General features: G+C 36.1%; 1 protein-coding gene across 7 annotated transcripts in view; it reads left to right on the top strand.

Moving 5' to 3' along the window:
* TLL1 (tolloid like 1) overlaps positions 1-23,921 on the top strand; it is a 250,564-nt gene that overhangs the window by 35,375 nt on the left and 191,268 nt on the right. The window contains exon 2 of one of the 7 annotated variants that reach the window (XM_074396755.1): positions 9,712-9,817. The exons of 5 other annotated variants lie outside the window; for them this stretch is intronic. In XM_074396755.1, coding sequence (XP_074252856.1) covers positions 9,796-9,817 — 22 coding nt within the window. In that variant the 5' untranslated portion in view covers positions 9,712-9,795. Of the gene's footprint in view, positions 1-1,434; positions 9,818-23,921 lie in introns of those variants that run through there. One more of the 7 variants, XM_074396754.1, reaches the window with a different exon arrangement.

Raw genomic sequence — 23,921 nt, 5'->3', positions numbered from 1 at the left:
GGGTTATATGTAGTTTTGCAAGTAATAGTAGCACAGTTTTTTTCCCCCTAATACCCGCTGACAAAGATCTTGACAAATTTTTAGAGTGATATATTTTATAACCAGGAAACAGAAGCCAGAACAAACCAGAGAAAAGAAGCTACCATTAAGGAAAATAAAAGAACACTTGGAACCCAAACAGAAGCGTGATCTACAAGGACGGAAGGAATCACGGTGTGGTGAAAAGCACTAGCTGAGAATCAGGAAACTTGGATGCCAGTCCTGGCTGTTTCACTTTCGGAAAGCCTGGAAACCAGTTCCTTAAGGCTTAGTGTGTTGCTGAGAACATGACTTTCTTACAGGAAGAATTTCTAAGCTCATTAAAAAGGTCTGGGAGGACGCCTAGATCCAGGAGTAACTTCTTGGGAGCAGATGGGCTTAGAGGAGGCAACAAATGGAGATTTTGTTACTTTCCTCTTCACTATTATTTGAATTTTTATAATTAGTATGTGCTGCTTTTTTTAGTTTCATCAAAAATTAAAAATGAGAACTACTGTAAGACAGAATTCAATTAAGCAATTTCTAGACACGTAGAAAAATGTGGCTTATATCCATTTGATTTCTAAGCCTTAGTTTCTTCTATTACAAAGTTAGGGCGTTTTCAAGAGTCCCTAAGTCCGCTTCCAAATCTGGCATCCTATCGTCCTAGGTAGAGTCACACATTTCAAGATGCGGGACCCTTTTGTAACTAGTATATAGAAGACTATCTTTGCACCGATGTGTTCATGAAAATCAGTTAACTGAAATGCTCAGATAACACTGTTAAGCTAAAATTGGAATTTGCACTAGTACTAAGTAATTTAATAAAACAAATCCATTACTTCAAATAACTATGCCCATCACTTGGATTAGTTAATGTTATTATAGCCTATTATCCAGTTTTACACATGAGAACACTGGGGCTTATCAAGATTAAGTAACAGGCCCATGATTGTGTAGCTGCTAAGTGATGAAACTCAAGCCTGAGTCGTATTCTTAAAATCTTTTTTTAATTGATATATACATAACATTAGTACATACTTGTGGGCCACATGTGATATTTTGTTACATGAATAGAATGTGTAATGATCAAATTAAGGCATTTAGGATATCCAGCACCTGGAGTATTTGTTATTTCTGTGTGGAGAGCATTTTAAGTCCTTATTTCTAGCTATTTTGAGAAATATAATTTGCTATTGTTATCTGTAGTCATCCTACTCTACTATCAAACACTAGAACTTATTCCCTCTCTCTAACTGTACTTTGTTACCCACTAACCAACCTCTATTCATCCTTCCAACACCCACATTCTTCCCAGTCTCTGATAATTATTTTACTCTCTACCTCTCTACCTCCATTAAGATCAGCCTTTTTTTTTTTTTTTTTTTTTTTTTTTTAACTGCCACATGTGAGTGAGTACACGCAATATCTGTTTTTCTGTGCTGGACTTATTATACTTAACATAATGACCTCCAGTTCGATCCATGTTGCTGCAAGTGAAGTGATTTCATTCTTTTTAATTGCTGAATAGTATTTCATTGTGTATATATACCACATTTTCCTTATCCAATCCGTTAAGGAACACTTAGGTTGATTCATGTCTTTGTTGTTGAGAATAGTCTAAGCCTAAAATCATAATCACTAAATATATCTGTTCTCTCAATCTTTGTGGGGGTGGTGGTGGCAAAAACCTTCCTTGATATAGGAAAGCATGATTTATTTTGATTTGCGAAGAGGGACACCAGAATCTGCTCAATTTTTGTCAAGTGCCCTTATTTCTGAACCCCCTCTTTTTAATTTTGAAGTTAACTTCATAAGTTAACTAAGTAAACTGCTCAGTGTTCTTCCTGTGCCTCATCTTGATATAACCCCACCTTCATGTATTTCACTCATAAAATGCATTGCCCCAAATTGAATGTTTCTTAAAGCTGAATGTCTTATAGTTAATGAGTCTGTTTAACGTGACAGTATTTCTTTGTGCTATAGAAAAAATTAAGTCTATGGTGTTCTTAAACATGGTATTGTCCCTGGATCTAGAAAATAAGACAATAGACTTTCTGTTGGAAGCACTGTTGCCATGTTGAACAATCTAGGAGTCCATACACCTAATTTTCTGACTGTGTTTTTGGTCTTAACACATTGTCTTATGAAGATGTCCAGCTTGAGTATTTGACTTCCATTTCTGTCTTCATTATCAGCCATGGAGCCCTCTCAGATCTGATCCACTCCTTTGTTGCTTCCTACTTCTCATTCTAAAACTTAATTTGGTTTACTTACTGTTCTGGTTTCTTACCCAGCGTCTGTGACCCATGTGAATGGCTCTCAAACCTGCCAGAGTGTTGGAAGCACCTGGAGAAATTTCTTAAAATTAAAGACTCTAAAGTACAGATCAGAAGTGCAAAGCCAGTTGCTTAGATTGGGATCTGGAAATCTATATTGAAAAGAGCACTTTCATGCCCAGTCTGATTAGATTCCCTGCCCATGTGACAGTTTTACTGGAAGCAGGCTGCCAAGTAGATTTCTTCCCTGTTCCATAGTTGTTCAACAGAATGGGAGAAGTTAGGGACCCAGGTATCATTCTATCAGGGTATCTTGATTAGAAACTTTTTAAATTGAGAGATAATTATAACAAGACTGCATTCTAATCCCTTAAAAAGTATCTGTTTATACTTACTCTTGTGTAGGCACATCATAGAAAATTACATTTGAAATTGCATTTCCCATAGAGGTGCTTATCTTACCACAGAATGAAAAAAAAAAAAAAGCTTTTGGATTGAGTTTTCTTTTTCTCATTTTTCTTCTTTAATCAAATATAAAATACCTAAATTATGCGTTGGGTTTTATGAGCACATATTTGAAAAAATCATCACTATGCCACACAAACTATGAAGTAATTACATGTTTATTCCAAGCAGTCTTTGAAATAAGAGATTTCAGTCAATTTCCCAATGGATACTTTCCTTATTTAAATAACAAGTCCAGATCATTGACTTAAAAAAACACTACGGAAACTCCCTTAGTACATGATAAGTTTGTTATGATTAAAGTCTTCTGTGAAAATGAAATTATTTATACTAATGAATTTTTAATAAATATCTCTGAAATTCTAAGAATTTTAATAGGTTCTAGAAAGAAACATAGTTTATATCCTCTTGTTGCTGAATGTTGTCTATTTTTATTCCGAGAGAAAGCATTTTTGGAGATGATTGTTTTTGTTTGGTATCTCATATTGTTTCTCAGAAACAGCACATATAGGGTACTTTTTGAAATACGGCTTAATTAGAAGGAACTGCTTAAAACGAATAAATGATATGTAGCTAACTCACCTGAGAAATTCAGGGCAAAGCTGATCCTTTTTAGGTGTATGAAAATCTAGTTGAAAATATGCAAATAACTGTGTTCTGAAACAGAATCCTGTATCACTGAGCCTTTGCATTCTGCATCTTGCTTTTAATTTGCAGTCATGCCATTTAACAGCTGTCTCATAATAACCATTTAAACTAAAGTACTATGAAACAGTGATATTTTAGTTTATAATTATTTGTAGCATCCCCTGGGGAAGTTTAGATACTACAAGAAGGCAACGTAGGCTGGGCACAGTGGCTCACACCTGTAATCCCAGCACTTTGGAAGGCTAACACAGGTGGACTGCTTAAGACTAGGGGTTCGCAGCCAAGCAGCCTTGGCAACACGGTGAAACCCTATCTCTACAAAAAATACAACAAATTACTCAGGCGTGGTGGTGTGTGTCTGTAGTCTCAGCTACCCAAGAGGCTGAGGTGAGAGGATATCTTGAACCAGAGAGGTCTAGGCTGTATAGTGAGCCATGATGGCCCCTACACTCCAGCCTGGGTGACAGAGTGAGACCCTGTCTCCAAAAAAAAAAAAAAAAAAAAAAAAAAAACGAAAAAGAGAAGTCAGTGTAGTAAATCTCTATAATCCTCTCATTCTTCACTTTCTTTGGTTGCTTCTAGCACCATCAAGAAATGATGTTTAAACTCTTTTCAGGAGTGCTTCCTTATTTTTTTACAATCATTACCTTCATAAGATAGTATTTTCTGTTTGGCTTCTGTTCTATTACCATGTGAAAAATATTCATAGGGTTTGTTCATATATTGCTACACAAGAAAACAATAGTCTTTACTAAAATGTTATATTTATATAGATCTAAAGAAGTCTAAAATAAAAAAAATAACTCATGTTATTTTTTCTGCAGAATTTGTTTCTAAATAAATATTAATAATTTTTTGATTCTATGAACTGGAATTTGTCTGTCAGGAAATTTATGTGAGGCATGATGTGTAAGCCTGTCAGTGTTACCTGAAAGACTGAGTGATTCTTCAGATGAACAGAGATTGCACCCAGATAACAATCACGGATAATGACAATGTCCTTGTGAAGAACTGTGACATTTAACTTGCTAGGCTGCCGCAATTTCATAGATGCTCACTGTAGCTCTTTTTTAAGAGATAAAGACCTTTATTATGTCTGGCATAGCAAACGGTATGAAATTTATTTTTGTGTTGAGTTCCTCTTCCAACCTAAGTCCCTTGAGGTGACATGGAGTGGGAAGGTGGATACTGTGAATGCAGAGGACCCTTGTCATGGCTGAGGACCCTGAACTTAGGGAACTCTTTTATAATAGGCTGTAAGCAAATCTGTTCAAGCTTTTCCCCAGAGAGAGATGTTACACTGATCAGCAAACAAATCCGCCCTGTGCTGTATCTGGCTAGGTTGCTCTCTATACAAAAATGTTTAAAAAGATAATCTAGAACAAAGGACATCAGATCAGTACTTCTACTGACAAGATGTGCAGAAACTCAAGAGATCCATGGAGAACTGTCTGCCTACTGTCCTGAGCAATGACTATGCTCATAGTTAAGACTCTTCTCATCAGAATTGTCTACCCAGTCTACTAATTCTACTTGAGTTACCGTTGGAGTGTATTTTTTTATATTACCTTTATCATAGACAATATTGGTGATCAATAGACTTACCAAAACATAAATAACAAGTACAGAGGAGAGCTCATTATTAATTGGGCCCTGTTTCATAGAGATGTACTATAAGTAATATTGAACTTTTTGATGTTCTAGAAAATGCATTAAAAACTAATAGCTCAAACTGGAGTTTTTTTAAGGAAGATAGTCTGAGAAAAAAAAGAAAGTTATGTATCAGAGAAACAAAGATCAGCTATTCAAAAAGGTCAATATAAATACTTAGAACAGGATTAAGTCTTCCTGCAGTCTGAGTCAAATCTGTGGTTAGGCCTGAATGTTTATGATGATTGAGTGATCTGATGAATTACAGGTTTATAGCTTTCTTTTCCAGGTACTTAATTGCCTGCAGGAAGCTGGCTTTTTTGAAGTGAAGTTTGTGTTCACTGTTCATATGACTGAAGTTATTAATGCCGAGGATTATTTAGTCACCCCTCCCTCAGTATTACCAACTAGAAAACTGCGGCCTGGGAGACTTGTCTACAATTACACGGGAGCAAGGAGCAGGGCTAGTCTCTCATATTTCCCAGGAGGGGCTTTGTTTACTTAAAGGGTACAGCGTATATTAAGGTCAGAGAGACAGAGAGCGCATGCATGCTCCCAAGACTGATTGATCTCAGCAGAAATTGTAATTCCTCTATGTGTAGAAATCGCTACTCTTCACTGTAAATACCTACCCATAGTAGTATTGTATTTGTTAGCTGGCCATAATGTATAAAAGCTCATTCTGGTTTGTGACTAGAGCTTGGCCCTAGTATTGAAAAATATTGATTGCCATTCAAAATCACTTAAAAAAAGTTGACTATCCAAGATGCAAACCTGGGATTGCCTTAAGCATAATAAACAAATAATTAAATCAATTATAACTTAGCAGTGAAACTTGCAAGCTTTGAGAAGTTGGCCTTGTTTCGTGTTTGGTGAAAGGCAGAGTGATTTAATCACTTTCATCTGTGGTTAGAGGCATTGACATAGAGAGCGGGAAGGGATCTTTGAGAACATTTGATCAGATGATTTTCACTCTTTTGAAGAACTGTGAGCTCTTGGAACCCCTGAGACAGGTAGAGGGACACATCGAGGGTGAAGATCTTCACTCTTACTTATTTCTGATAAAGCCATTTTGCATATACTTGTTTTATATCTTGGCCTCTGTTACTTAGAAAACAAATTTTAAAATACAGTAATATAATATTTTATATTTGATAGGCATTGGGTACATGCATTTATTAAAACTAATTGTTTTAATAAGCACTTAAGATTTATACATTTTATGTAAAAAGATGAAACAATTACTGAACAATTAATGGCATGCTGAAATATTTAGGGGGAAATGTATATCAATATGAATTACTTCAAAGTGAACCAAAAATAAGGTGCATTGATGGATAGGTGTAGGATGGATACACAATGAAGCAAGTACAGTAAAATATTACTGGTAGAAGTTAGGTAAAGGATATATATAGGGGTGCTTCTTGTATGATTTTTTCAACTTTGCTGCATGATTGAAAACTTTCTAAAAACATTCTATGGGAAAAAATCAGCGATATAGGTTAACCCTCTCATTTTTGCAATTAAGGAAAGTGATGCTCAGGGAGAGTAAGATTAAATCATTGGCAGACTAGGACCTAGTACCAATAATCTTCAGAGAACTGGTTCTGCTGCTTGTCTGTACATTCAAATTTGAGTATTTGCCCAAGAATTTTTGCATGAATGCCAGGAAAATCACGAGTTTTTGATGAAATAATAGTATTATTAATGATGAAAAAAGGCATTTTACAGGATTATTGGAATTCTTACTTTCATGATGATATCTTCTCATGCCCATTCCCACCTTTTTTTGTTAATTTTTATTCTGGTAACCTTGAGGATATTTTTTTTTGCTTCTTGTAGTTTAATGCATTAGAATTTATTGTAAATTTATATATTATATAATTTTTATGGCTGAAATTTTCATTGTTTTCGATTCACAAGTACATAAATGCATGACATTTTATGATGAATGTCTTCCTTTGAAAGTACGGAAATAAAGATAACATCTTAGAAAAGGTCCACGAATGTTCTACAGATTCTTTTGATGTCTTTTATGAAATTAATAAAGTGGCCTTGCTTCTAGTGTTTGACTAACATGTTATGATAAAGGACAGCCTAAAAAGTGATTTCTCCATTACTCTTGTACTGTTCTAGAACATTTACAGGGTAAGAATCTCTGGAGTCAAATCTGCCTTAGGTTTGAATTCTGGTTATGGTATTTCCAGATGTGAGATTTTGGGGAAGTTACTAAAATTATCTGAGCCTTTTTCCATGGATATAAAATGGGAATAACACTAGTATGCTATGACTCTTAGTATTTAATAGGTGTTAGGTATAACTTTTATTAGTAGTAAACTCAAACTTTGCTAGTGAATGACATATATTATGTCATATTATATTTGCACTTATAACATCAATTTATATTTTTGTGTTTTATTTTATTTATTTTTATTTATTATTGACATTTGACTTTACATGGGATTGTGCTTCTACATATGTATAGGATTTACATCTTGCATGTGCTGTATTCGGTCTTACAGTTGTTTACCTCAAAGCGTGAGTCATCTACAAGCGCATTTTAGTTAAGATTGGGTGTATTTATTTCCTAATTCTGTTGTCCTTTAAATGACTCTTTTGGCTTTCTTAGATTTTGGCATTGATTACTGCTTTTCAGTTTCTTCCCTAGAATCCAAAATGTGAGAATTACAGAATTGTAGCCTTGCACAACTCAAAATGTAACAAATGTTTAAGACCCAACTAGTGAGTAATTAAAGTTTTTTTTATCATTAGTGTAACTTTAAAAAATTACAGTGCAAAGACGCTACTTTTTCTTATTAAGTTGATAAAATACTGGTGTTCTTTGAAGATATAATTTTAGTCAAATGGACATTTTAGTTGGATGATTATTAGATACATATCTTACCCATCCCAGCATGCATATACACATACATAAGATAATAGTATAATAAGTAATATACATGTAACATAACAGTATACCATTTGAAGGAAAAAATGTCAAGGTTATATTTACTATAGTTTAGTAGTTGTGTAATGCTGTTTTTGATCCATCATTTGAAATACTTTTTTAAAAAATGTGATACTTCTTAGCTCTTAAGGGTGATCGAATGAGTGTAAGGTACAGCATCATAGAATTTGGAGGTATGCAATCACAGAACGCTTACAGGCTAAAATCTCTGAGTCAAGGAAAATGTTTTGAGATCATTTGGAATTTTAGATTTGTGGTGTTTTAACACTTGCTGCACATTAAAATTATTTGGGGGATCTTAAAAATACTAATATTCAGGTTGTATCCCAGATGCATTAAATCAGAATCTCTGTGAGGGGTACTGAATATTCCTAGCTTTTAAAAGCTCACCTGGTGATTCTACCATGATATCAATTATAAAATCATTTTCTGGTTGTTTTTTTTAATCATTTTCTGGTTGTTTTTTTTTTTTTTTTTTTTTTTTTTTGCCACTGTTTCAAGAGGAAAGAGATCACTGTTTTAACTCTCGGTAAAGTCATAGAGCTGTTTATCTTTGGAATTGAAACAGCATTTTGGTCTCCTCTTAAACAGTGGTTTCTCCCCTCTCCCATGATGCTTTCATTTTCATTTCTTCCAGTTTGTGTTTTTTGAGTTTACACCTACCCCAAAACCATTGGAGTAGGTGCATCAGGTGTAGCTAAGCCTGATTTTGGTGGATGACCCCAGAAAGTCACACATTTGCATTTCCTGAAACATCGGAGAGTAAGTGAAGACCCTGGTGTAGCTCCAGTGTACCTGAACTGGACTAGTCAAACGGCTCTGTAAATAGAGTTCCTCTGTGGTTCAGGAGAAAACCCTGTGGTATTTCTAGCTGGTTACCTTAAATCTTATGCACTATGTATTAATTAAATTATATTGTACTTTATTCAGTAGTAATAGAATATATGTGCATTAGACTAATTTTAGTTTCAGGCATGTATTATGTTTTTTGAAAAGATGGAAGAATAGGCCAGGCACAGTGGCTCACACTTATAATCCCAGCAATTCAGAAGGCCGAGGTAGGAGAATCAGTGGAGCCCAGGAGTTGGAGATGAGACTAGACAACATAGGAAGACCCTCACTTGTACAAAAAAATTAAAAAAATTAGCCAGGTGTGTTGGCATGCACCTGTAGTCCCAACTACTTGGGAGGCTGAGGCAGGTGGATCACTTCAGCCTGGGAGGTCAAAGCTGCAGTAAGTGGTGATCACACAGCTGCACTCCAGCAATGTATTTTATAATTGGAACTTAATAGTTTAATTAAAATAAGTTTACATATTTTATGATATTAAAATTTTGTTCTTATTTATAGACAATATAATTCATATAGTATATATATAATTAATTGAAAATAGTTCTTTGAGGACTTTCTGTGTATCCCATAATTAATTTGAATATGGAGTTGTAACAAGACTTAACTTCCAAATGAATGACACTATGGAGAAATGTGTTTATAACTTACTTATGATACATTCTTTGGCTAAATACAGCTTATTCTAGGTTTTCATCACCATTACTTGCTGTGGTGGGATAATGTTGTAGTCTGAAATGGCGTGTGGCCAGACATGGGTGCAGTATTGGTGCCTCTGGCAGGCCTTGTTGAAAACACTCACTCTGGGGTACTGCTGTGCTTCTTTACTTCCAGGCTGACCACTGCTCTAAGCAGTGTTGGGGCAATGCCTGGGCTGCCCGAGCCCTTGAAGTTCAAGAAGAAGCACCTGGACTTCTCATGAGGGGAGGTCAGAGTCAATGTAAGTGACTTCCTAATTTGGGGGGCTAAATCCCTTCAGTGATTGAGGTTTGTATGAAGTTAGCCATATAAGTAGCTATTTCCAATGTGTTTTATGTCATCATCATACCTCAAAATACTGCCATTGACCTAAAATAAAACTTTAAAAGTGTTTCTCAAGTAATAAATGCCATGTATCTCCTGTGAAAAGCATAATGTTCTTAGAGTTATCTATTGATATTTTCAATTCCATGAGAATAGTTCTTTGAGGACATTGGAGTTGCTTTGAAAATTGACGTCAATTAAGAGAAAACTTAGTCTAATTTAAAATTTTCTTGGACTATAGCTAAGTAGAGAGATTTATTTTTCAGGCAGAAATACATGTGTGGGCAAAGGTGAAACATTCATAACTTTGAGAATCGTTCTCATTGTTATGAATTTCTGATCGTTCTCATTTTGCTGGAGTTAGAGAAATGTTGAGCACTGTTGCTTGATACAGCTTTACACCATTACCATGATGTTGCTTCATGAACTCCCAGTCATGTAATAATTCTCAAAAGTAGCAGTTCAGTAAATTGTATAAGAAAATACTTGCCATGTACACAAATGGACATTAGAAATGCAGAAATAATGTTTATTCATGAGAAATTGCAGGGGAATATAATTAGATTTTTCCTATAAGGCAATATAATGGAGTTATAACTTGATGCTTGTATTAAGATGGATTTTTTTTTTAAAAACAGAGAAAGATGAGAAAGTAATGAAAGAATAGAAAATATTATAACCACATCAAATTTTATTCTCATCAAATCCTGAGGATCTAAATCTCTTTTCAAATATATGGTTTTTGTTTATAAGTTAAATGGTAATGGTGTTTGGAGATTATGTGAAGATCATTTCTTTAGTACAATTGAACTTTAGAATATTTTGTGTAAAATTGGGATAATTTGAATAGGAGGGAAAACAAAGGTCCACAGTAAGTAAAGGTTCAAATTAGCTTAATTTTTTTCCTCTTTCATGGCTTAGATCTAACTTAGATAAATTTGGGCAATGAGTATTATACAAACGGATGTTTTACAAATAGTACTTTCCTTAGTTGAATCTATCTTGTAACACATGAATCCATCTTGTAAATCATGAGTATTGGGCAGAGTGTGGAACATATAGCTAAAAAGCTTCAGGTATACTTTCAGTTCAGACTCCCTTGATCACTGCAGTGTCATTTAAGTTCTTTCAGCATCACATCTGATGACCTGTCCTGCCTACCCTCCTGGGGCCCACATGGGATTACACATGGCATATGTGAAACTGCCTTGCTAAGTATAACAAGCTGTATAAAATTCATTATTCTTTTGGATGCAACATTTAGAACAAAACTTTTACAATAACCTGGCTATTTTATTCAACAACCTTAGAGATGGTTGTCTTTTTTATATATGTATTTTGTTTAAAGCAAGAAACAAAGTAATTAATATAGAATGGGCTAAAATGCATGGCATAGCAACATCAACATGCAAAGTAGCTTCAGTTACCATGGCATATCTTGGAATCAAACTGCTTTTATCAGTCCCTTGTCCCATTTTCTTTAGCTTCTCCTCCTTCCTTCTCTTTCCTTCTCAACACTGTTTTTTCCAACTTTTCCTGCTTTCCAAAGTTGGAAAGATTTTTCTATTTATCTCTTGACCATAAGCTCTATACCCTGGGGACTCTTCTTTCTCAGTGTTATATCACTTAGTTATTCTGGCAGATTTTGTATAAAGTATTCTCAAAACCTTTCCCTCAATGTCATATAGTTATACAAGGTGAAGTTCTAAGCTGCTGGACCAGAAACAGGAAAAGCACTCTTTGGTCCCCAAGGAGTGATAAAACTACAGGTAGTGTTGACAGGTGTGTATAGTCACACTTCAGCTGAGACTGTTCCGTGGTTTGAAAATCTTTAGCTGTCTTTGTCATACCATTTACGTTTTTTTTTTTTTAATTTAAAAATCGCATCACTATATGTCTAAAATAAAGTAACTCAGGAAAGAGCAGAAATGTAGGAAAGTAATGCACAGAAAGTAAAGTAAACAGAGCATCAGAAGAAATTCAGAGAAACCTGAATTATAACAAAAATAGCAAAGGTGAATTTTAGGTGGGAGATTAGGGGAAGACTTGAATGAGAGAGAAAGAAAACTTATTTTACCAGGATTGCTGTAGCTTTTCAGGGCTTATTTCAGAAAAGTTGACTAGGGCTCTGTAACCCAGGGTATCAGTGCTCACCAGTTGACCTATGCCATGAACACTGGGAAGGGAAAAAAAGCCAAAAGTGAATGGGTATCAGGAGGTAAGGACCCATTTATTTTGGCATTATAGTTTAAACAGCAAAAACTTAAGAGGAGTATCTGCTTTGAAACTATTAAAACTTATTAGCATCAAATACTTGCTGTGATTCTTTGTTATTGGTTGTTTCTTTTTGAAGCCTCTAGTTGAAAGAGTGATTTAGAAAGCTCAATATTTCCATGACCATTGTTTGCCGTTCTGTTATTACCCTAAGGCAGGAAACTGGGGTTGCTTCTTCTCTATTATTCTCCTTCCCTAATTTCTTTATTATAATCATTCTTTTTTCTCCCCTACCTTTCTTCCCATGTCTCTTTGTTCTTTCTTTGTTTACTTCTTTTCTGTTCTCCTACCCCAAAATTTTAGAATGAGTTATTCAGACATGCAAGTCTTTACATGACACTGTAAAATCTCAGAAATATTTTTCTTCAGGCATATCAATTGTAGGTAATATCAACTCAAAGACGATTCATGTGACAATTTGAAGTCTCAAATTTTCCCTCCTGTGAAAAGAGACTAGTATTTGATAAAAACATAAAAGTTAAAAGCAGAATATTCAGATATTTGGACTATTTGTGAGCATTATCTTATGGTTATCAGAATTTATATATATGGAAACACTGGACATTTTGGACTATGCTATTTAGGTAGAATCTACTCTTACTGAGGGTTAGGATCTGGTAGCCAGCACAGAATTTGGAAAAATCAGTCTCTGATTCCTTGAGATTTCTTTATTTACCTGATGTCTGCATTTGAGTGGCTATCGAGCTGCTGTAGAGTACCTCTGTCTCTCAGGTAGAAATATCATTAGCTGGCTTGTACTTGTCTTTGGAAACATTATGAAAAATGTGCCTCTTCTGAGCCAAAGAATTATAAAGCACTTTTCAGTTTGTCTTGGAATTGAAATTGGACTGAGTTTAGACCCCCAAATGCCACCCAGGAACTTCTGCACATACATAAATACTACAATTATATGCAGTAATCCCTAGGGAAAATGTAATATTTTTCTTTAAAATCCCAGCACTTTGGGAGGCCGAGGCGGGTGGATCATGAGGTCAAGAGATTGAGACCATCCTGGTCAACATGGTGAAACCCCGTCTCTACTAAAAATACAAAAAATTAGCTGGGCGTGGTGGCACATGCCTGTAATCCCAGCTACTCAGGAGGCTGAGGCAGGAGAATTGCCTGAACCCAGGAGGCGGAGGTTGCGGTGAGCCGAGATCGCGCCATTGCACTCCAGCCTGGGTAATAAGAGCGAAACTCTGTCTAAAAAAAAAAAAAAATGGGGCTTTATAAATCATCAAGTCTTCAAACCATAGCAAAAATTTTTTTCAGTCTTAGTCAATAATCAGACATTGCTGACTTTTGTAAGAGATTATCAACATTTTATCTGACAAATACTCAAAGTTTTGAATAAAGTAATGAAGTAATATAGTAATAGGAAAGTGCATCTGAAATATAGGTATGCTTGATTTTATTGCACTTTGCTTTATAGTGCTTCACAACTACTGCATTTTTTAATGAAATTTAATGTTTGTGGCAACTTTGTGCCAACATCATTTTTCTAACAGTATGAGCTTACTTCATGTCTCTGTGTCACGTTTTGGTCATTCTCACAATATTTCAGACTTTTCTATTATTATTGTATCTGTTATGGTCATCTGGGATTGATGATGTATGATGCTACTCTTGGAATTGTTTTGGGGCACCATGAACCATGCCCATATAAGACAGACAACATTGTCGACGTTGTGTGTGTCTTCTGATGGTTCCACTTACCAACCCTTTTCCAGTCACTCTCCATTTCCTTGGGTCTTTCTATTATAGGAGACATAAAAATATTGAAATTAGGCCAATTAGTAACCCAACAGTGACCTCTATATGTTCAAGTGAAAGCAAGAGTATCACATACCTCACTTTAAATCAAAAGCTAGAAATGATAAATCTTACTGAGGATAGTATGTCCAAAGCCAAGATAGGCCAAAAGCTGGGCTTCTTGGGCCACAGAGTAAGCTAAGGTTTTAATGCAAAGGAAGAGTAATTGAAGAACATTAAAAGTGCTGCTCTGGTGAACACATGAATGACAAGAAAGCAAAATGGCTTTATTTCTGATATGGAGACAATTTACTGGATAGAAGATCAATCAACCACAACATTCCCTTAAGCCAAAGCATAATCCAGAAGAAGGCTCTAATTCTATTCAAGGCTGCAAAGGCTGAGTGTGATGAAGCTGCAGAAGAAATATTGGAGGTTAGCAGAGATTAGCTCAGAAGGATTAAAAAAGAAGCCTTCTCCATAACCTGAAAGTGCAAAGTGAAGCAGAAAATGCTTTCGTAGAAGCTGCAACAAGTTATTCTGAAAATCTAACTAAGATCATTGATGAATGTGGCTACACCAAGAAACAGATTTGCAATGTAGATGGAGCACCCTTCTACTGGAAGAAGATCCATCTAGGACTTTCATAGCTAGAAAGGAGAAGTCAATTCATGACTTCGAAGCTTCAAAAAACTGGCTGACTCTTTTGTGAGGATCTAATGCAGCTGATGACTTTAAGTTAAAGCCAGTGCTTATTTACCATTCTGAAAATTCTAAGGCTCTTAGGAATTATGCTAAATCTACTCTGCCTCTGTTCTATATATTGAACAACAAACCCTGTATTACAGAACACCTGTTTATAGCATGGTTTACTGAATATTTTTTCACTGTGGAGACTTACTCCTCCAAAAAAAAAAAAAAAAAAAAAAAACGATTCTTCTCAAAATATGACTGCTCATTGGCAATGTACCTGGTCACTCAAGAGCTCTGAAAGAAATGTACATGGAGATTAAGGTTGTTTTCATGCCTGCTAACACAGCATCTATTCTATTCTGCATCTCACAGATAAGCAATTTTGGCTTTCAAGTGTTATTGGTTAAGAAATACATTTTATATGGCTATGATTACCATAGTGATTCCTCTGATGGATTTGGGTCTGAGAAAAGTACACAAACCTTCTGAAAAGAATTCACCTTTCCTTGGCCGGATACAGTGGCTCACGTTTGTAATCCCAGCACTTTGGAAGGCCAAGCTGGGCAGATAACAAGGTCAAGAGATTGAGACCATCCTGGCCAACATGGTGAAACCCCATCTCTACTAAAAATACAAAAATTAGCCTGCTGTGGTGGCACATGCTTATAGTCCCCACTACTCTGGAAGCTGAGGCAGGAGAATCACTTGAACCCAGGAGGAGAGGTTGCAGTGAGCTGAGATCATGCCATTGCACTCCAGAGTGAAACTCCGAAGAAAAAAAAATTCACCATTTCAGACGCCATTATGAATATTGAGATTCATGGGAGGAGATGAAAATATCAATATTAATAGGATTTGGAAGAAGTTAATTCCAACTCATATAAATTACTTTGAGGGATTCAAGATTTTTAGTAGAGGAAGTAATTGCAGGTGTGATGGAAATAGAAAGAAAAGTAGAATTAGAAGTAAAACCTGAAACTGTGACTGATTTGCTGCAATCACCTGATAAAACTTGAATGGATAAGGAGTTGCTTCCTATGGATGAGCAAAGAAAGGGGTTTCTTGAGATAGAATATACTCCAGGTGAAGATGCTTTGAGCATTGTTGATATCTCAACAAAACATTTAGAATATTACATAAAGATACTTGATAAAGCAGTGGCAGTGTTTGAGAAGACTGACTTCAAGTTTTAAAGAAGTTCTATTTTGGGTAAAATGCTACCAAACAGAATAGTGTGATACAGATAAATTCTTTGTGAAAGAGTCAATTGATGTGACAAATTCCATGTCTTATTTTAAGAAATTGCCACAACTGCCGGGCGCGGTGGCTCAAGCCTGTAATCCCAGCACTTTGGGAGGCCGAGGCGGGTGGATCACGAGGTCGAGAGATCGAGACCATCCTGGTCAACATGGTGAAACCCCGTCTCTACCAAAAAAAAAATACAAAAAATTAGCTGGGCATGGTGGTGCGTGCCTGTAATCCCAGCTACTCAGGAGGCTGAGGCAGGAGATTGCCTGACCCCAGGAGGCGGAGGTTGCTGTGAGCCGAGATCGCGCCATTGCACTCCAGCCTGGGTAACAAGGGCGAAACTCCGTCTCAAAAAAAAAAAAAAAAAAAATTGCCACAACTACCCCAACCTTCAGCAACCACCACCCTGATTAGTCAGCGGCCATAAACACTGAGGTAGGACCCTCCATCAGCAAAAAGTTTACTCTTTACTAAAGGCTCAAATGAGTGTTAGCCATTTTTAGCAATAAGGTAATTTTAGATTAAGGCATATAGATTATTTTTAGAGATAATGCTGTTGCACACTTAATAGACTACAGCACAGTGTAACTTTTATATGCACTGGGAAACAAAACAGTTTGTGTGACTTACTTTATTGTGACATTCCCTTGATTGCAGTGGTCTGGAATCAAATCTGCAATATCTCCAGGGTATGCCTGTATAAGAACTGTTTCTATGGTATTTAATAAGATTTTGGGCTAGGAAAAAAATTCAATTTAAGGATTGAAATTTTGGAAAGTATGGATTGAAATAGAAGTACTATAACAAAAAATGTTTCTGTCCATCTATCTATTTTTTGACACATTCATTCAGATTTATGACCATACAGAGGAGGGAGAAACTAGGATGAGAAAGATTTCTGGTTAAAAACTTCACACTTGGAGTCGTGATACTTCTCTTAAATGCCTTTTAAACACACGAATGACTGTTAGAACTTTCATGAGAAATAGAATTTGGATATAGTATAATTTTCAGTGTGTTCTCATCCTCTGGTTAAGGTTCTTATCTTGTGGGGATGGGAATACTACAGAGGAGGGTGATGTGGGTAGGAAATAGGAGACTACTCTGTCTTCAGGAAGCAGAAGGCAGAGGGCCGAGTCCTCTGTCTTAAGTACCTTTTGAGTTTAATTTGCACTATCTAGTGATAAAATCACTTGAGTTCTATGTGTCCCCGCTGCTGTTTCTTGGACATCAAAGCTGGCATTACTGCCAGGTATCATCTTCATTGATATTTAGGCCAGAATGGTTGTTTGCTACCCAGTGGTGCCATACCAAGCCAGGAGCTGGAAGCCAGACTCCAAGAATTCCCAGCCAGCTAACTTTACTGGCCACTCTGTCATGTCATTAACTTTGCAGTAATGGAAGCTCCTGGTTTGTGCAATTTAACAATGGTGGTTTTGGACTGTATCTACTTATAATGATAAAGTTTTATTGTACTAGATGAATCTAGATGAATAAAATATACTAGTTTAATGTTACTCCTTTCTTCAAAGCCAATCTTGGCTTCTTTTTCAAAAATGAAAAGTAATAGCTCTGGCCATTGACTATTCATGTTTGTTCCTGCAGTCCTGAAATGTGAATTTAATGTTATACTGCATATTTAGAAACTAGAAGAGAACTATGCAAGCTATGAAGTAACTTTAAAGGTTAAAGAGAGGAAATCCCAAATTCCTAAAATGCACATATATGTATAAAAATCTCAATTGGAAAGCTTTACGTACCATAAAAGAAGAGATAGCTTTTGGAAGATATATACTAAAAGCAAGTGAAGGACATTCAATTACCCTCTTAGTAATTTTATTTCCTTAGGTGATGTTGTACAATAATACCAAATTTCTGGTTCTTATGTTTATACTGAGCAAGGAACTTTAAGCAAATTGAAAGTAAAGCTAAAGTAAAAATGATTAAGATTACCTTTAGAACTTGTTAAATGTGTTTAAGTTTAGTGTAAGCTGGGAGTTTTAGTGTTTTATCCTTCAGCTATTGCATTAGCAGCCATAGACCAAGTGACAATATCATTGTTTTTAATAAAACAGATTAATAAAAATGTAAGAGGATTAGGCATTTCAGGTTCTGGCTTCTATGCTTAATATGAGAGTATTGGTTTGAAGCCAGTGTACCACACATGTTAATTGATTGCTGCTTTGCTTGAAGTAATGTGGAAGATTATCTCCTCTAAGATTGTTCATCTGGGGAAGTTACTCCTAGTTAGGAGCAATCTTGCCCCCAGGGGACATAAAGCAATGTCTGGAGACATTTTTTTGGTTGTCATAATTGAGGATGGAGTGTACTGTTACTGGCATCTAGTAAGTAGAGGCTGGAGATGCCACTAAATAACCCACAATGGGAAGGAAAGCCCTCCATGACAAAGAATTATCTTGTCCATAATAACAGTAGGGCTGAGGTTGAGACTCCCTTGTTCTAGGAATACTTCCAGTTTAGTTTCTTCTTTATCTCCTTTTTCTTTCCTTTCTTTCTTTTTCCCTTCCTCTTAAACAGGTATGTGTCACTTGGTATGGAGATGAGTGTCTCTCTGTTTTATGCTAATTGTAATCTTTTCACTAATTTCTCATTGTGTGGTTTTGTACAGAGTGGAAAGGGAGTCGAAAGCCAGGCATTGTAACTGTATAACCTTGGGCATGTCACTAGTGCTTTCATTTCTTTGTTTCTAAAAGTCAGAATTAAATGAGGTCTAAGTTGGTGAAATCATTAATTCAACCAGATTGAGCATCTACTGTGTCAGGCAATGTGCTCCTTTCTAAGATTCACATGATACAGAAGACATAGTTTCTGATTTCCAAATGCCTGAATTTAGTTGGAGCGATGACAGGCATGTAAATTAAATAGAAGTAACCATACATTGTGATAACAGTTCTAATGAAAGTGTGATGAAAATTCTACAGTAGAACAAGGTAGGAAAGCCACTATCTATAGAAGTCCTCTGAGAGAGGATGGAATTTGAATTGGCTACTGTAGGAGAGTAGGCATTTGCCAGGAGAAAAGGAGGAAGAGCATTTCAGGCAAAAGGAACAGTAAAAGCAAAAGCTCAGAATTACAAAAAGCCCTGGGATGTTCTGGAATATTGAAAGCTTCTCTATGCTTGGAACATGAAGATCACTAAATAAAAATATTCTTTTTGTATTGCTTTAACATATCGAAAATTTCCAAAATAATCTCAAGCATTGAAAAATAAACATTACCATCTAGCCATTGCTCTTAGACTTTAGCTGCTCACTCCTCTACAATGTGTGTACATCACAAGCACAGACAACCTGAGTTACAGTCCTGAGATTCCTTCGGACTTCGTTCTCCTACTTTGCTTGTCTTAACTTGTGCCTCACTGTTTATACTGAGACTTGTGATGCAGACAAGTTCAGGTACAACAAATCCAAGTTTTTAAAAAGTACCTGATTTTATTTTCCTCATCAAATTTTCTTGACGTACTTCTGAATTTTAATAGCTTTGTTGGGGCAGTGGATTTAGGTAATTAAAATTGTTCATTTAATTCACAAACAGGTGAACCAAGTGTCAGGCCATCCCACTGAGCCCTTCTATACTAAGTAGAGAAGTTGATGGCAGAAATAGCGCCAAGACTTCTGGCACAATCTGATAATTTTTGGCTTCAGGCAATTAAATGCTGCTCAGCATTGTTTAACAAAAGGTTCATAGTGTGCCCTAAGCCACCAACAGAACTTTTTGGTAGCCATGAAAGTCAGCTTAGAGTATGTCACAGAAGGAAACGGTATATTCCGAGAGAAATTCATCTTTCTATTGTTTAAAGAAGTAGATTAATTTTGAGCTTTCCCTCAGCAAATCTGACTTTTCTCAGGAGAAGGGAGTTTAAGTGGAAAAACTCTGTGGCTTTCCTTTAGAAATATCTGTATATACAAAGAAGTTTTGTAGTAGATATCACTGTGACTTAAAGACAGTTCAGGAAATCTGACTTCTGTTTCCAGCCAAGCAGATGACTTTTTGTGACACATTATTTCTTGATGTCTGAACTTCTTTCTAGAAATAAATCTAATAATACCTGCTGTTCATTGCTCAGGACTTATGAAGTAATGTCTGCAGACTATGTGAAAAGAAAAAGGTCCTATAACATGAAGTATTTTTCCACTCTTTATATCAGCTGATTCCTTGTTTGTATGATTAAATTTGAAGTAGCCTGACATTTGGCAACTTCTCTTTTTTTTCCCATCAGAAGCTAAAATTCGTGATTAACTAACTGCTTGCTATGAATTTGTTACAACTTCGCTTAACCTAATAAATATCCCAGAAAAGAGCAGACTTGGCTGGAGTTGAATCAGTACAGCTTTACTGATTTGGCCACTAAATTAAGCCAATACTTTTTAATCTGGATTGAGCTAAGGGGGAATGTTCAGAAATCAAGGTCTGGGTGCATTCTCCCAGAAATCACTGGAGCTCAGCTGGCTTTATTAGTCTGGTGAGAGGAGGGGGACATATAAACACTGCATAGTGGACATCACTTTTTCCTCTGGTATGTGTATAGACCTTTGGCAGTAGTAGTAGAGGGGTTATAATGAACACTTACTGGATAATCAATCTTAAGTATGATATATGAACATTTAAAGTATTCTGAATTCCTAAACAATATTCATTATATAATATGCGATAACTTACCTTCTTTTATTGTTCGATAGATTTTGCTTTCTAGATGAGTAATCATTTACTGCATGCTTTAGAGCAGAGATAGCTAAAATTTTACTGAAACAGAGTCACATTCATTTGCATGTAGTCTGGGACTGCTTTTGTGTCATAAGGGCAGAGTGAAGTAGCTCCAATTTATGGTCCACAAAGACTAAAATAAAATATATGCTACCTGGCTCTTTACAGAGAAAGTTTACTGACTCCTGCGTTAAAGAAATACCCTTTTAAAACAAAAACAAACTTCTGCAATTGAGATTATTATTCACCCAGACAAATGAAATTCTTCTCTTTTGAAAAAGTGATAACACAAATACTTTCTTTTCATTGTATTTGCTTTATAATACTTGAAAAATTCTTTAAAAATGCAATTGTTGAAATAATGTCAAAAGAAACATTTCTAATGATTTATAAGCACTCCAGAAATAAAACATATGCATATATGTAGTATAGTGACTGTAAAGTGATTTTGAATAGTATGTTATTGGTTGTATTAGGAAAATGAATAAATAACAATAACAATAGCAAATGCTTCTGAAGTGCTCCTTGGGTATTAAGCACTCTTGTAAGTACTTTTACATTTCTTTTTTCAGCAACCATTTAAAGTAGGATAATTGTTATCTCTGTTCCATAGATTATGTGTTTTGTTGTTGTAAATAAATTTGAAGAATATAATTTGTAAGAAAAAGAACTAATAAAATATCCTCTGTAATTTACTTCATGAGTTTATGAATATAAACAAATAATTATATTTCTTGAGATTATAAAGCCAAGGCATTGACTGCATTTCATAACAAAAGGAGTAAAAAATGATATAGAATAGTTTTAATAGCATAGGAGAGTTATCTTGAATAGATAATTTGATAGTCTTCAGTTCTGAGCCTAATTAAATGTTCTCAAGCTTCTTCTATGCCTAATTTAACTTCATACAGTTAGGTTTCTTTTGGGCTTATTTTTCTCATTCTTTAAACTTAAAAAGTTCAGATGTGGTGAGAGATTGCAGTGATTAACTTCATATACTGCACAGGGTATTCTCCACAGAGCAGCTCATTTCAAGGTACTACATTTGCACGAAGAGGAAGTGGCCTGAGGCAAAGACAAGTTCTTAGCAGGTGACTTGATAATTGATAAGCAGACGTGTATGGTTTTTAGCAGTAAAGTAGAAACTTATGTTAAGCTGATTAGAAAGGAGGTCAGGTGAGTGACTTAGAGTTTGGCTGTGAGGAGAAGCCCCACATTTTTGAACCTACAGCACTGCTGTTTCAGCTATTTGACATGTACCATATGCTTTTAACTCTGAAAATGTTGTTTAACTTGTTCCATATATCACCATCTCTTCCAGGTTGTTTCTTTATACTGAGAGATCCTCATTTGATTAAAAAATTTTGTGCGGATAGGAAGTATTTCTGTGTGTGTGTGTGTGTGTGTGTGTGTGTGTGTGTGTCAATAAAAGTTTATTGCAAAGCTGGCGGCTGCCCTGTGAGTCATAGTTTTCCAACTATTGTTCTCTACTATAAACTTCTTAAACCTATATGTGCTAAACTCCTTGAGGACAGAGGCTATGTTATGTGTGTATACACACATACACACACACACACACACACACACACACTTGAAGTTCCGGGGTACATGTGCAGAACATGCAGGTTTGTTACACGAGTATACATGTACCATGGTGGTTTGGTGCATCCACCAACCCATCATCTACATTAGGTATTTTTAATAGAAAATATTTCTCATTCCTGATTACCGCCATTTTTGCAAAGTTCTACCTCTGCAACTGTTTACATCAAGGAAAAGGCAGTCTAGTGAATAAGGATGGCTTATAAATCTTTCAGATTGGGAATGCCCGTTAGCATCTGCAATAACTATGCATAACCGACGATGGAGCTCAGTCATGGGGCTAGAAATGCAGACAGAATAAGTTAGTACTGCTTTTAACAGGATGTTCTGACATTTAAACTTCAGATTTCCTTTTTCCTTTTTCCTTTTTTTTTTTTTTTTTTTTTGGAGTTTGTTTGTAACCTGTTGTTATTGAAAAGATTTGGAATTACTCCTCAGAAAAGTATTTTAAAACAACACTTAAAGTCAGTTGCATTCCTTGTTTTCTTGACTCTGCAAAAAAAGCCTTCTGTTTGGTATGCATTGATTTGACCATTTAAACTTCCTCGGATACAATAAATTTGCTGAACTGTGGAATAAATTGTGATATTGAATTGTTTGATGCACAGAAAAGAGCTTTTAAGCTGCAGAGTAAATTCCAGTAGGATATAATACCACTCTCATCAGCTATACATAAGACACTTATGTTACCTGGATATATTTACAGTTTCCCATTAGAAAGTTAAAGCATCTTTAAGTATACGAAAGTTGCTCAAAATACTCTTGCATGAGGCATCACAACTTTATACTTTACTGTATGCGCAAAACCAGTATTCTAGCCTATCACATGTATTTTTGAAGCTTACTTTGTTAGTTGCTTGTGGTGTTGATTGCAGTAATGGATATTTAAAGCATCAACTTATCTGTGCCTCATTTTGCATAATTGTTCAGTAAGTTCACTTCCCTGTCAGATCAGTCTCCCCCGCAAACACTCCCTGAGATGTTATTTGGGTAAAAAGCGGGCAGAGTTGTCCTGTGACATCATGGTCTTGTGGAGAGAGGAAGCCTCAGATTTGAGTGGTGTTCTCCAGTTTCTCTCTGGCTTCCCCTGGGGGTGATGATTCTGGTGTTGTGCCAGTACTGCTCGCTATGGAAATCAGGGATGATGGGTGTGTGCCCCAGCTTAGGAAGACTGCACAGGCTGTCATTGTCATTGCACATCTTGAGGTCTGCAGTCCATTCCATCCTGGCAGCCTGTCTGTCAGCTATTAATTTCAGAACCAATTTGATTCTGTTGCAGTGACTATCCTTGGAAATTTTATCCAGTTGTGTCAGCTACCTTCTGCCTCCTGCACAGGGCTTGGAGAAGTATCCCAAATGTCATCTTTGCCTTATGGGAGTTGGGGAGGGTAGGGAGGGGTAGCTTGGATCCCTTCGTACCTAGAACAGTAGCCCTGTCTTTTTATTCTGACATGACCACACCACCTGGTAGCAGGTCCACTCCAAAGACACTTCCCTCCCAGATTTTCAAGCGCTCTCCACTTTCTGCTTTTCTTCCAGCACGTCTGAACCAGCTCCCCTGAACCAGCTCCCCTCCCAGGCAACTTTCACCATTTCAACACATGATTCGGGAGCTGGGACACATTTGAATGAGTTCTCTGCTATTCCTCTTGTCCTTCAAGTTGTTATGAGCCCCTTTTAGTTCTCCTTTCTGTTTTGCTGGAAATTCCCCTGTGTCTCATCCACCT

The sequence above is a fragment of the Saimiri boliviensis genome, chromosome 3, assembly GCF_048565385.1.
Source record: "Saimiri boliviensis isolate mSaiBol1 chromosome 3, mSaiBol1.pri, whole genome shotgun sequence".
Classification (NCBI taxonomy): Eukaryota; Metazoa; Chordata; class Mammalia; order Primates; family Cebidae; genus Saimiri; species Saimiri boliviensis.
Note: the sequence above shows the minus strand (reverse complement) of the source record. Positions and strands in the feature narration are given on the sequence as shown.